We start from the raw sequence: 15487 nt of genomic DNA, 5'->3' as shown, positions 1-15487 counted from the left end.
AGCTAGTCCTGTAATAGTGACATTACCTATTTATTGCATCAGGCTCAAAAGAATTACATGCAGAGCTCTGTATGCATATAAAGTAAAATGAATTGAACCAGTTTTATAGAGCATCTGTACCTAGTCTAGTTGTATCTATTATCAATTAGAGATACAAAATTAGAGGCTGTTCTAGGAGTCTGACTTAGTATGCCCATTTTTACAAATAACCAAATAAACAGAACTGATGATTTTCAAAATCAACATCTGAAACATGGGCACTTGGTGATGGATCGATACCTAGCAATTAGGAGGTTTATCAAAAAACATGATCTTGTTGATTAAGACTTATTGAAAAGAAAGACTGATCCATGTACCTGTATTTTTAATGTGGGTATATACCAGAGCTGGACAAACTTCCTACAATTGCCAAAATCATTTCATTCTTGAACTGCATGATCTTATTTTCCCTGTACAAGATAATAATGTACATTCTCCAATAGGGAAATGTGTGAGAATGGTCAAAGTAATTTTAGTGTTGGATGAAAACTGATTTTTCTTCTCTTCTTCTACTCTCAGATAATATAGTCATATAAGGCACAACGTTCCTTCTGGTGGGAGAAGGAAACAGGGTTGCCTGTTTCTCCGAGACTTAACTATGTGTTTGGCGTTCAAGTGCATGTATTTGCTTATTTAAATAAATGTTGCTGGTTTTCTAAGAATGATACAAAAAAATAAATATTACTACCAGTCATATCCCATTCACTCACACTCATCCCATACAAAACAAAGAAACCCAGAGCAACAGTGACCTGAATTCCTAAGGGAAGGAGGATAGAGGGGAAACCTATATAAAAACACAAAGCAGCTAAAGGAGGCAGATCGCCTTGTCACAAAAGGTGAAGTTTGACAATGGATGAACAGGACATTATATTTTTAAAATATATATTTCCTATTCATGCTTATCCTCTTGCAATGGCTTATTTCTGTACTTCAGAGCTCTGAATGTCACTGCCCTTCCTTTAAGCCACCATAAGCACTGATGAGCACTAATATCTTCAATTCACTCCTACCACCTTGTCAGAAGTATTTATGACATCAAGACTTAGATGATTAAATAGGACAGTCTAGAGCTTTATTGCTTTCCTGGTTGCATCTGAATTAAAAAAAAACGTGATCTTAACCGAAAGTTTGATTGGTTTTAAGCTTATCTATCTTTTTTTCTCCCTATCAAAGAGGATCTTTTTTTAACAAGTTCATGCATTCTGCTACTTGGACAAGATCATTTTATAACAACTTAGCAAAGAGCATGTAAAGTATTCAGCATTTCATATCATGGTCATTTCTTAAACCTACTAATTTTGATAGATGCATTGGTACTTTCTTCATACCACATTCTTTTGCAACATGAGCATGCATATATACTGCATAGCTTCACTATTTACTGTCTAGCAGTTTGTCTAAACATAACTGTTTGAATCTAGTGGGCTACACATTATGTACTAGTAAATGTAGTAGTAAGCTAATCAGGTAGCCTAAAATCACAGGCCAACTTTCCTGGCATATGTTTTTAGGGAAGTTCCTATCCCAGTTGTTCATCCTTCAATACTCAGTCCACTTCCACTGCTTTAGATATTCCCTCCTCCCATGTACACCTATGAAATACTCAAGCTTGCAAATTACCTGAGGACAGAGATTTTCAAGCTGACTTGCTGACATGCGAACTAGTTTCACGCCTTCTTCATTGTTTGAGATGGAACAGGCCAAGTTGGCAACCTATATTGGAGAGAGGGGGGAAAAAAAACACTTTTTAAAAAAAAAGTAGTTTTTATTTCTGTTGTAACATGCAAAAATTACAACCTCTTTGTTCTGTGATCAGGAAGCCTTCTAGAAATGCTCTCCTAGTTCTTACAACACAATCTAATACAGCTTTCGAATCACCAGCAACATCTGTTTTGTCACAAGCCAGCAGATCATAAAATAGTCATTCAAATAAGAAAGGCTGTTATCAGTGTTCCCATTTACTCAATTGAGAGGTTGCCATAAGAGCACTATTAGTGATACCTGAAGTCACAGCTAAATGCCCATTCCTACTTATAAACTACATAAGAAGGGGAAAACTGCAAGCCATCTATTTTATTTTTAAAATGTAGGGATAAACAAATTGCTGACCATCTGAGGGTTAAGTCTTATAGAACTTATTACTGTACCTCAGCCCTCTTCCCTGAACAAATCACCACATGAAAATGCTGGAGCATACAAAATCAAAATGTTTGAAGATCCAACATACACATATAGACCATGAAGCTTAATCTACTTTTTAAAAAGAGTACTGTTGCACAGAAAGTGCCTTAGTTCCTGTATATGGAAACAATTAGCTATTATTGCATAAAAATATCTCAGTTTAGGCTAACAATTTGACTTCCCTTAAAACGACAATATTCTGGGAAACGTCCCCCACCACCACAATGCAGAGAAAAACACTGACAGAAGTTATGGGATCTATGCGAGACAGTATTTATAGGTGCAGGCAGAGCTCAAGAGCACTGACTATTCCCCATGATGCTAAAAACAGTAGATCAAATTTTTAGCCTAAAACTGGACAGTTTCTCTTTAAGGGGGCCATCATGAAACAAAGACCTTTTGTTTCCAACCACTTTTCGGGTGGAGGGTGGGGAAGGGGAGGACATAGAATATTTTTGTTTTGTTTTGTTTTTTAGCAACTGAAGATATTTGCATATTGGAGCTGCTCTTGGGGGAGGAAAATCTAAAGTTGAATTATGTTCCTTATTTGACGAGTGAATGACAAGCTTATTTTGAGCTCCAATACAATTACATGTGAGCCCAGAAAGATGTAAAAAATAGCACAAAGACAACCGAACCAAGATGAACATTGTGTACCATCCTAATAGAAATGCCAAAAGGCACCTGCCAAAAGTAGTGACAATCTCAAAGGAGATAAGTTATGCTCAGTAAAGCCAACAAATGCACCAGATATCTAACCAAAACACATTTTTAGAGAAAATTTGGGGTAGTTATCTTATTTAATTGAAGTATACTACCTATTCATACATAAAATTTTAGATAAAAGTTAACATGAAGTTACAGCCAGATTTTACACCTTTTTTCAATGCCTTTCATTCATTCATAGTCTTTCTTGCATCTAGAAAACATTCCTGGGGCAGTGGCAACAGATACAGTACTAATCATATATCAATAAACCAAAGTGAAGAGTCTTGCCACTTCCATTAGTAATACCACAGCTCAAAGTAAATTCATGAGGTAGAAACTTCTCACCCTACACCCTCAATTCCTAATTGAGTTATGAATGATGTAAGATCAAACACTCGCCAGATCAGAGGTACATTTCAAACTCTAAATGGCTGAGTACACAATGGTGGTGGAATAATCTTAGATTATTATTCATCCAAGTGCATAAATGGACAAGAGAAAAGATAAGATAATAGAGTTGCTCCTTCCAATATTACAGTTTAGGCTCTATTAGCTTTTAGGAATATCACTGGTAAGGTAGCCTTATAGCTTTTATTTAGTTTAATTAGTTTTCAAAGAAAAAAATTAACATCTTAAAATTGAGCGAAGAGTGACAGAGTAAATCTTCAGTGGACTGCCAGATGGGACAGCGGTTTTTATGGACTGTATGGGCTCAAAGGGGCATAAAGAGTTCCTGATTTAGCAAAAGCTCATTTTTATTGGGCTGCACTGAGTGTGAAAACGGCACACTGAAAAATCCCTTAAACTGCAGTTCTGCTCTGAAAAGTGACTTTGTATGGTTCAATGTTTTTCCTCTCCATATCAAATTATGCTCAGTTTTGTACATAAGGATTTTCTCCCTAAACTATCATGCCTGCATACTGAGCATCTGAGAATCAACCTGAGCTCTTTTCTATCTTGCATATCCCCAGCAAAAGATTCTAGTGGCCATTTACACTCCTATGTATTCTATTATACTGATCAAAACCCTATGAAGGCAAGACAACTGCTGAACAAACAATTCTGTTGATGCATAAGATTGAACAGAATCACTCAGTTAGCCGTGTTGGTAGCAAGCTAATGATAGTAAAAAAGTACACAGTAAAATTTCTACTTTTGTCACTAAAACGGGTGGCTGTGACTTCGAATGCTCACAGTTGGCAAATTTAAGTAAAGAGTCATTTTTACACAGTCAATTTCTAGAGTTGCTAGGGAGTCTATTATCCCTAACACATGCTGAAATTAGTGACCACTGGTCAATGTAATCAAAATTTTTTAAATTAATCCCATGACTTTTAGGACTTTCACTGGATTGGCAATATTGCCTAAGGGGTACATTTTAATGTGATTCAGCTTCTAAATCTGTACCTAATTAAATGAACAGATCAGTAGTAGTGTTCAGGACCCCAGAGCCCTCATGGCACACTAGCACCACACACACGTGAATACTGAATGGAAGCTGTATAGAACTGCCTAGAGAGCGGCATACAACAGCCAAATGTGGGAGACTCTGGCTTCTCCAAGCACAACTTGCTGAATTAAGAACAGTGTATCCACCTTGAATGCAAAAAAGGAAATCAAAATTAAAAATCTGATGTTTAGTGATATTTTAAGGAATTTATTTTGTATTGTATATTCATTTCTTCCCCTTAGCTCCTTGATGCTAGCAATCCTTCCTTGGTAGCTATCCTGCCGGGACTGCCAGTAACTACAGGTGAATATATGAAATTTCATTGCAACATGTAACCTAAATATGTTTCAAATGATTTACACAATGGTTAACAAAAACCTCAATTTTGTAAATGATGTACTAAGCTGCTAATCAAAAAGAAAACTGCATTATAATGTGCATTTAAAATTGTTCCTCAATATTTCTTTAGGTGTATTGTGGCAGATATTCTAAAAGAGCACGTAGCAGTTGAGAGGAAGTACAGTCTTGTAGTTATAGCAATGGAGTGATTCTCCAAAGAACTAGATTTTGTTCCTGGTTCTGCCAAAGTTCCTATGTTACCTTGGACAAGTCACTGTCTCTATGCCTTAGTCCCCCATCTGTAACAGGAGGAGAATACCTCAAAACTATTGTGCGAGGATAAATTAATATATAAGGTGTGACAGGGTCAGGTCAGATGGCTACAGAAGAGTGACAGAAGGCAGATATATTAGTCCCAGATTAAGCAGGTCCCTTTTCCTTGGGTAAGGTAACAGCGACAGTTCCAGAACAAGTAGGAAAAGACGGTTACTCACCTTTGTAACTGTTGTTCTTCGAGATGTGTTGCTCATATCCATTCCAGTTAGGTGTACGCGCCGCGCGTGCACATTCGTCGGAAAACTTTTACCCTAGCAACTCAGTGGGCCGGCAGGTCGCCCCCTAGAGTGGCGCCACCATGGCGCTCCATATATACTCCTGCCGGCCCACCCGCTCCTCAGTTCCTTCTTGCCGGCTACTCCGACAGTGGGGAAGGAGGGCGGGTGTGGAATGGATATGAGCAACACATCTCGAAGAACAACAGTTACAAAGGTGAGTAACCGTCTTTTCTTCTTCGAGTGATTGCTCATATCCATTCCAGTTAGGTGAATCCCAAGCCTTACAAAGGCGGTGGGGTCGGAGTGAAATGTGGCAGAATAAAACTGCTGAGCCAGAGGCTACAGCCTCTCTTGACTGCTGACCCAGGGCATACTGCGAAGCAAAGGTATGGACCGAGGACCAATGGAGCTTCGCGACAGATCTCGTGGGTAGAAACACGAGCCAGCAAGGCGGCAGATGAAGCCTGAGCCCTGGTAGAATGCACGTTGATGTGGCTTGTGGAAATATGAGCCAAATCCTAACAAGTGGGGATGTCCGCCATCACCCCAGATGAGATCCTCTGAGAGGAGAACAAGCAAGCCCTCCCTTTGGCCCGCTACCGGGATAGAGCTGGGGCACCTTAGGAAATGGTTCTGTCAGCACAATATAATGCGAGCACTCCACAGATGTCCAAGGAGTGCAACGGTTGCCCATTTGCGTTGAACTGTGGGTAACATGAAAAGCCAAAACCACCTTAGGGAGGAAAGCCGGGTGCGGTCATAACTGCACCTTGTCATTGTGAAACCTAGTGTACGGCGGAACCCCCGTAAGAGCTCTGATCTCAGAGACCCGTCTGGCCAAGACTAGGTTGAGGTCCCAGGTCGGGGCTGGGCGGCGCACCCGAGGGTGCAAGCGCTCCAAGCCCTTGAGGGACCTCGAACCCATAGAGCGTGAGAACACTGAACGTCCATCTCAGCCTGCTGGAAGGTAGAGATGGCTGCTGAGTGTATCCTCAGCGCTGATACCGCCAGGTCCTGCCGCTGAAGGCCAGAGACAGGCCAAACAGAGGGGATCGAGACCTCAGCAGGAGCAAGATCGAGCGTATTGCAGCTGTAAAAGAAACGCTTCCACCGGGCCCGGTACGTTGACCAGGTGGAAGGCTGCCTGTCACCCCGACTCAGGTACGCAGCAGCCACCGTGAGGCGAAGAGGCTGCAGGTCCGAGTGACGAAGCCTGTCGTTGCCCTGAGTGATGAGGTCTGGGCTGACAGGCCGAGTAACGTGGTATGTCAGCGCTGCCTGGACCATTCTGGAGTGATCATGATGATGCACGCTCTGCCCCTGCGGAGTTTGAGCAGGACCTAATGAACCAGTGGGAACAGTGGGAAGGCATAATGCAGTTGGCCTTTCCACGGCATCCAGAATGCGTCCAAGATCGATTCCGAGGAGAGATCTTGGAAGGAGCAGAACACCTGGCATTTCCTGCTCTCGCGGTGAGCGAACAGGTCTGTGTGAGGAAATATCTCCACTTCCGGAAAGCGGGACGCCTCACATGGGGCAGAGTGATCACTCGTAAGGCAGGAAAGACCTGCTGAGGCAAAGAGTTAGGACGTTCCAAACGCCTGGGAGAAAGGACGTCGCCAGCTCCATCGAGTGGGCCATGCCAAAGACCCGGAAATGGATGGTCTCCTGACAAAAAGGGGGGGGGGGAGGACTATGTCCCCCCTGAATACTTATGAAGCACCTGGTCGTTGTGTTGGCTGTAAAAACCGAGATACAACAGCCTCACAGCTGCCGCTGGAACCCCTGGCATGCCAGGCGGACTACTCTCAATTTTTGGGGCATTGAGGAGGAATGCCAGCTCCCTAGAAGACCAAAGGCCTTAAGCTCAGAGGTGACTATGAACACTCGAGCAGAGAGATAAGGCGTCCGCCGTCAGGGGCAGTGAGCCGGACTTGGAGAGGACGGAGGCGGAGCTTGGCGTGTTTGGTTACAAACTTGCGGGCAACCATGGACCCAGGAGACTGAGACAAGAACGAGCTGAGGTCGTTGGGAAAGCCTTCAGACCTCAGATGATTGTTGCCATCGCCTAAAATCTCAGTTGCGACAAGCAGGCTCCGGCTAGGTAGGAGACCAGGATAGCCCCTAGGGAGCCCAACCTCTGCGTGGGGACCAGAGTGGATTGCTCTATAATAAACAGCAGGCCTTGACCTGTGAATAAGACCGTGGCGATGCCCACGCGCTGAGTGGTTTGTGTCTCAGAGTCTCCGTGGATAAGCGAATCGTCCAGATACGGAAAAACGCATATCCGACAACAGCGACGGTAGGCGGCGACTATGGCCGTAAACCGGGAGTATTGACAGTCGGCTATAGAGCGGAGGCATCTCCCGTGCGGAGGGAAGATGGCATTGCGAAAGTACGCGTGCTTCATATCCAGGGCGGCACCGTAGCCCCCAGGAGGCAAGGATGGAATAATGATTCCCCGGGATACCATGCAGAACTCCAACCTTATCCTAACCCGGTTGAGTCCGTGCAGGACCAAGAAGGTCTGAGACCTGTGTTCGAGTGGGGGACTAGGGCATAACGGGGGTAAAACCCCTTACCCCTTTCGTCCGCTGAAGTGGGACAGGGCTGGAGCAAATTAAAGGTGGTACCTATGCTCCATCGTGCGCAGGACCCAGCGATCTGAAAGTAACTGGGGCCATGCCAGGAGAAAGCGGGATCGGGATCCCGTCCTGCGACTGGTACACCGCCCTCAGGTGAACCTTGGAAGGTCCGTCTTTGGTCCCAGTGGTAATTGTGAGGGACCTTGACTTTGGCTCTTCAGGGGTCCTGACGTTCGTCTGCGACCACCTTGGCCCTGCCGTTTGCCAGAGTTCTGCCTCTGGCTAGGCACAGAGTATGGCGGCTGGGGCCAGAAAGGCCTGCGTTTTGTCGCTGGCGTATACATGCTGAGACGCATTAGGACCCTATTGCCCACCAGACTTCGCAGTCTGGGGCTGTCTCTGCCGCGAAGATGCCTTTACCAACAAAGGGTAAATCCTGAATGGCATACCGCAGCTCCGGCCGGAGGTTTAAAACCTGAAGCCATGAAATGCACCTCACGGCGACACTCAAGGCCAGAGTGCCGGCCGCAGAGTCTGCTGCGTCCAACGAGGCCTGGAGGGACGCTCTGGGAACCTTCTTTCCCCCCGTCCTCCAAGACGGCAGCGAACTCCAGGTGGAAGTTTTGAGGGAGAAACTCCTTCACTCAGGTGCTATAATTATCGCAGCTAAGCAAGGCTTGTTGCTTTGCTACCCCGAGCTGCAGGGCCCCTGCAGAGTACACCTGGCGGCCAAGCCTGTTCATTCGCCAAGCCTCTTTCTGCTTCGGGGCTGGCGCCCGCTGGCCATCATATCAGGATCGTGGTCCTGAGCATAAAATCTGCGCATATGGGATGACACGGATGCGTGTCCGGACGGCCATGGAGGTACTAAAAGAAGGCACAGGCAGAGTCTCTGACTCACTCGGACCTTGCCCAACTCGGCACCGGAGACCGGCGTCGGGAGGCGTATCGGTACCTGGAACGAGATCCAGACCCGCAACCAGAACGGTGTCGGGAGGTCGACCGAGATCTCGAGGCTCGGAGAAGGGCTGCAGGAGTCAAGGTACCTGCCCCGGTGCCAGAGGTCAGAACGGTGCCGATAGCGGGTCGGCGAACGGGATACCGACCGGTGCAGCGAGTGTGACCAGTACCGAGGAAAACAGCACCGGGACTGCCAGTGGTGTCCGGCGTGCCGACAGGACTTGGAGTGTCTGCGGGACCGTGATCATGAACGGTGCCGCTCTGCTGTGCTGACAGGGGACAGTCCCCTGAAGAGACTGTATTACCCGTACCGGCGGTGCCCGGGTCAGGCAGCACTGACTCTGTCATGGCACTGAGAGCCCTCGCCGTTGGTAACATCTCCGGCGTGAAGGGAACAGCAGGCTCAACCACAGTGCGTACTGGGGAGCTGTCAGGCACCGGATTCGACGGCCCTCGTGGGACCGGGATCCACGGTACCGAGGTCATCAGAGCTTCGGTAGGTGTCGGTGCCGGGCGATCCGAGTTAGATAAGCTGTCTGGCTGCGGTGCCGTCAGCACTGAAGCAGCGGGAGTAATACGCTCAACCACGGCGCGTGCCGGGGAGCCGTCGGGCACCGGATTCGATAGCCCTTGTGGGACTGGAATCGACGGTGCCGATGTTGTCGGTGCCTCAGAGGCGTCGGTGCCGGGCAATCCGACTTAGACTAGCCCTCTGGCTGCGGTGCCGTTGGCATGGAAGCAGCCGGAGCAGGAGCTCAACCACGGCGCGTGCCGGGGAGCTGTCAGGCACCGGATTATACGGCCCTTGCGGGACCGGGGATCGACGGTGCCGACGTCATCGGTGCCGCAGCAGGTGTCGGTGTCGGGCGATCCGACGTAGACGAGCTCTCTGGCTGCGGTGCCGTTGGCACGGAAGCAGCAGGAGCAGTAGCTCAACCACGGCGCGTGCCGGGGAGCCGTCAGGCACCGGATTCTACGGCCCTTGTGGGACCGGGATCGACGGTGCCGACGTCATCGGTGCCGTAGCAGGTGTCGGCGCCGGGCGATCCGACTTAGACGAGCTCTCTGGCTGCGGTGCCGCTGGCACGGAAGCAGCAGGAGCAGTAGCTCAACCACGGCGCGCGCCGGGGAGCCGTCAGGCACCGGATTCTACGGCCCTCGTGGGACCGGGATCGACGGTGCCGACGTCGTCGGTGCCGGGCGAGCCATCTTAGACGAGCTCTCTAGCTGTGGTGCAGTTGGCACAGAAGCAGCAGGAGCGGTAAGCTCTACCACGGCGCGAGCCGGGGAGCTGCCAGGCACCGGATTCCGTGATCCTGGGGGACTGGAATCGACGAAGCCGAAGTCATCGGTGCCTCTGCAGGTGTCGGTGCCGGGTAACGCAACTTAGGCGAGCTCTCTGGCTGCGATGCAGGTGGCACGGAAGCAGCGGGAGCAGGGGGCTCAACCACGGCGCGTGCCGGGGAGCCGCCAGGCACCAGCAGGAATCGTAGGCTCTCTCGACCTCGGAAGAAGGGAGCGGTGCCGAGTCGACATCGGTGCCGGCGACGGTCGGTGCCGAAAGGCCTTGGTAGTACCGGCGGGATCCGGTGCCGAGGAGGCGCTTCTGCCCGCCGCTTGAACATCGCTCGGCGCCAAGGTGGAGGGGTAAGTGAAAGTCCCGCACCTTTTTGTTCTCGGCTTAAAAGCCTTGCAAATGGGGCACTTATCTGTCAAGTGTGATTCCCTGAGGCACTTCAAACAGGAGTCATGTAGATCTCTCTTCGGCCGCGGCTTCTGGCAGGCCGGGCCCCTTTTAAAACCCGGTGAGCCATGCATGGCTACGGCACTGGGCTCATGGAAGGGGCTACTTCCTGAACCCCGCTAACTAAACTAACCATGTTAGCAAAGAAAACACGTATAACCATACAAATATATATATAAAAGGGTTATAACTGCATAATTATATACGAGAAAACGAGTAGCTAGGGAAGTGGAGGTCAGCTAAGCCGCGCTCCACTGTTCCAACGACCGACACGGGCGGTAAGAAGGAACTGAGGAGCGGGTGGGCCGACAGGAGTATATATGGAGCGCCATGGTGGCGCCACTCTAGGGGGCGACCTGCCGGTCCACTGAGTTGCTAGGGTAAAAGTTTTCCGACGAATGTGCACGCGCGGCGCGTACACCTAACTGGAATGGATATGAGCAATCACTCGAAGAAGAACTTGCTGGAACCAATTAAGGTATGCAGGCAGGCTAATTAGGACACTCGGGCCAATTAAGAAGCTCCTAGAATCACTTAGGACAGGCTGGGTAATCAGGGCACCTGTGTTTAAAAAGGACCTCACCTCAGTTAGTTAGGCACGCGTGTGAGGAACAGGAAGCAAGAGGCACAAGAAGCTGAGAGTGAGTAGGCATACTGCTGGAGGACTGTGAAGTACAAGCATTACCAAACATTAGGAGGAAGGTCCTGTGGTGAGGACAAAGAAGAAGGAGTTGGGAGGAGGCCATGGGAAAGTAGCCCAGGGAGTTGTAGCTGTCACACAGCTGTTACAAGAGACACTGTAGACAGTGGCAATCCACAGGGCCCTGTGCTGGAACCCGGAGTAGAGCGTGGGCCTGGGTTCCCCCCATTCGCCTCAACTCCCTATTTGAGACCAGAGGTGGTGACCTGGACTGTCAGTCCCACCACAGGGGAGGGTCCCTGGCCTAACCCCTGACCCATTAGGTGGGTCAGGAGACTGCAGGGATTGTTCTCCTCCCTTTCCCCATGCTGGCCAGTGATGAAGTTAGCTGGGTGAAGAGCAGATTTGAGCTACTAGCAAAAGTGGCCAAACTGAGGGTTGCCGTGAATCTCTGAGGTGAGCAATCCACCAATAAGCGCAGAACTCACCAAGGCAGAGGAGGAACTTTGTCAAAGGATAAAGTAGATGAGTCATAAAAGTCTAGAAATAGAGCTAATTACTAAGTCTCCTTTAACACAAAATCAAATTGGTAAAGCACATAAGACAGTTCCCTTTTCTGTAACTGGTGTTCGAGAGGTGTTGCTCATGTCCATTCCACATTAGGTGTGTGTGCTTGCCACATGCACCGGTGCCAGAAGTTTTTCCCTCAGCAGTATCCGTAGGCTCTGGCTCCCTCTGGAGTGGCCCTCGCATGGCTCCTTCCACCCTCAGTTCCTTCTTGCCAGAAACTCTGACAGTGGAGAAGGAGGGTGGGTCATGGAACAGACATGAGCAACATCTTGAAGAACACCCAGCTACAGAAAAGGTAACTGTCTTTTCTTCAAGTGCTTGCTCATGTCCATTCCATATTAGATGACTCCAAAGCACGTACCCCCGGAGGTGGGTAGGAGTTTACAGACGTGTAGATTGCAACACAGCTCTGCCAAACACAGCATCATCTCTGGCCTGCTGAGTGATGGCATAATGAGCAGTAAATGTGTGACTAGAGAACCATGTTGCACCTCTACAGGTGTCCTGGATAGGGATGTGTGACAGGAAGGCTGCCGAAGATGACTGCGCTGTTGAGTGAGCTCTGACAATCAGTGGTGGCGAAACCCCTGCCTGGTCATAACAGCTCCTTATGCACGGAGGTAATCCAACTGGAGATGCTCTGTGAGGACACCGAGTGACCCTTCCTCCTCTCTGCTATAGTGATGAAGAAGTTGAGTCAATTTTCGGAAAGGCTTGGTACATTCTAAGTAGAAAGCCAAGGTCCTCCGGGAATCCAGGGCATGAAGACACCTCTCCTCACCTGGTCTTGAGCAGTTTGGGACAGAACACGGGGAGAAAGATATCCTGGTTCACATGTAGACCACCTTTGGCAGGAAGGACGGGTGGGGCCACAACTGAACCTTATCTTCGTAGAAGACCGTGTATGGAGCTTCTGAGGTCAATACTTTAAATTTCAGAGACCCATTTAGAAACCCCTTCATCAAGGGGTAGAGCCACCCTGGCAGGAGCTGAAGAGCAGAGGACATCAGACAGAGTCCGCGGGCTCTCCCAATTCCTCTCCCTGAAGCCCCAGCTTAAAAGTGACCCTCTTCAAAAGTTCCTGGTATGCCTTGGCATCATCCTGAGGAACTGGGTGAGGGGCCCCCGTCTTGGCTGGGCTCTTGGGGACCGACAGCGTTCAGTGAATCTGCATCAGATACCTGGCAATCCACGCCTCATGCTACTCAACCAGTACCGAGATGTCAAATGGGACTGGGAGCTACTATGAGCCGGCTGCTGGGAGGATCGGCCTGAGTGGGGCAACCTTCCTTTTGGAGATGGGAAATGACAGCCCAGCAATTGGCCGTCTCTGGTGCCTGATCAGTCCTGGACCATTGAAGATGGTCTGTGCCGGTCCTGGAGTTCTTTCTGGTGGCGTGTGCCTCAGAGGGTTTGCATCAATCTATCAGCAAGGTACGCCTCAAGTCCTTCGATTGGTGCCCCCAGTGCAGGGACTGAAGAGGGCTCTGCTGAGCCTGCTTCTCCGATCCTGAGGCAAGACAGCTGCAGGCAGGCAAACGCTGGTAGGATGTCCCTCTCGATGGGGCATGGTAGCACTGAGGCAGGGACACATGCATCGGTCCCAACGTGTGTTCTCCCAGAGACTGGGGTACTGAAGGAGCCGTGAGGGTGGCCCTGAGAGAGTGTCAGGATATTCTGAGCTGCTTGAAGGGTTTCGGGCATCAATGGCACCTGAAGTTGGCCAGGGCCTGCACCTCTATCTGGAGGTGCAGGCAAGGAATGGGATGGGCTGCACTGCTCGACTTGAGCTGGGGCCCGACTTCTCGAGGGAGATGTTGAGCTGTTCGATATGGGTCTTGGCTCGCCCCCTGCCCTCTCCTTTCCTTTTCCAGGAGGTAGGAGATCTTCCCCATATAGTCTTTTTCAGCTTCTTGACTGGACCCGTGGAGGGAGACCGGTGCTGGCTTGTGGATGGCGCCGGGGGAGCACTGCACACAGAGACTACAATGCTTGGTGCGGAGTTGGACCACTGCTCTGGGGCAGGAGTGAGTGCCGACTCTTAAGAGTGCTCCTGGATGGATAGCATGTTCCTTCTTCATCCTAGGTTTGAAGGACTTGCAGATACAGCTCATCACTTATGTGTCCTTCACCTAAGCGGCTCAGGCAGCTGGTATGGGGATTGTTGATGGGCATGCCGCGACTGGGTCCTGCCCAGGACCAATGAACAGTTTAAGAACTACTATTAAGGGTAAATAAGAAAACTGTGTATAACTATTTTACAGGATTTCAACGTTTGCAAGAACAGAGAAGGAATCAATGCTAGTCTAAGCAGTAGACATTCCACTTGTCACTGGTGGCAAGAAGGAACTGAGGTGGGGGGAGTCAGCAACACCCCTTATACCACACCAAGTGGCCGCCACTCCAGAAGGCACCAGAGCCAGTCCCCTACGGATACTGCTGAGGGAAAAAAACTTTTGACACTGGCGCATGTGGCAAGTAAACAGCCCTAATATGAAATGAACATGAGCAAGCACTCGAAGAACAACGTGTATTTCCAAAATAGATTTAAAGGGTACCTGAAATAATACAGACATCCTGCGCAACAAGATTTAGTTGAATAATTCACCCCACTTTTCCAAAAGACAGGAAGACAGGTGGCACAATGGTTAATTGACACCACAAGAGGGCTAAAAAATTAGATTTAAAATGAACACTTGTGTTTAAGGGGGTGGGGGGGGGATAAAAAAAGCAACTGAATTCTTACAACTCAATACTGTCAAACATCTACAATTACCAGTGTCACAAAAGTGATGATACAAGAGAGATGTGATGAATGTAACCAAACACTATGACATTGTTAGTTTGTACATTCTGGGAAAAATATGCCCCGAGAACTCAGACCAGAGAAAGAAGTGGCTCACTTTACAAATACCCCTAGTAGTACAGACAGATCAAATTAAAAACCTTTCTGATGCAATGTCAAAGCACTAATGTTTTGTAGAGTATGTAACCATCTCCAAGAAAGTGCCTTGTATATCCTAAAAGGCAGGACTGACTTGAGGCTGACTACTGTTGCCGCCAACATTTGGATGAATGAGCTTTAGTTTATCTCCCAGTGACAATTCTGTCTGGATGCGGCAAGTGACAAATGCACAAATACAAACACTTCACATAGTTCTTTGCTACATGCTGAACTAAGCTACTGGTACAAAGTGAAACTAGAAGCTGGATGGAATTTTCTAGAAAGCCGTCTACTCCAAATGTGTCTCAGATCTTTACATTTAACTTCTCATATTCCAGTATCATTCATTTGTTAATGAATTTCAAGTTAAGTGAAAAGTTTTTAAACTAAAACCTATTCATTTTTAGGGAAAGATATGCATAAATCAGCAATTTGTCAACTCATTACTAAGTAAGGAGCTCTTCAATACTACTCCTGTCCATCATTCTAAAGAGTTGTTCTCAGTGCTAAAAAGAGATTTTCAATCATAAAGCTGCATAGAAGCTGATGTACAAGGAACAGTCTGCTTCCATTCGTTTCAAGACTGCAAGAACAGAAACCAGATGAGCTTGAGTTGTTACTAAAGAACAGTTGAAGAAAATCAAGGATAGTTGCTAGAAGTTTGTGATTTTTCAATGCAAAGAAAATTTCAGTCATTTAATATTGAGCATAGATATGTACCTTGCTTTTCTACAAGTACTGATTTGATATTAAAAAGACTCCTCAACCAG

The 15487-nt window shown here is 48.1% G+C and overlaps 1 protein-coding gene across 1 annotated transcript in view; it reads right to left on the bottom strand.

Moving 5' to 3' along the window:
• Positions 1-15487, bottom strand: part of CTNNA1 (catenin alpha 1) — a 220490-nt gene that overhangs the window by 49936 nt on the left and 155067 nt on the right. The window contains 1 exon segment of the mRNA XM_030574175.1: positions 1646-1755. Within this exon segment, the coding sequence (XP_030430035.1) occupies positions 1646-1755 (110 nt within the window).

The sequence above is a fragment of the Gopherus evgoodei genome, chromosome 8, assembly GCF_007399415.2.
Source record: "Gopherus evgoodei ecotype Sinaloan lineage chromosome 8, rGopEvg1_v1.p, whole genome shotgun sequence".
Taxonomy (NCBI): Eukaryota; Metazoa; Chordata; order Testudines; family Testudinidae; genus Gopherus; species Gopherus evgoodei.
Note: the sequence above shows the minus strand (reverse complement) of the source record. Positions and strands in the feature narration are given on the sequence as shown.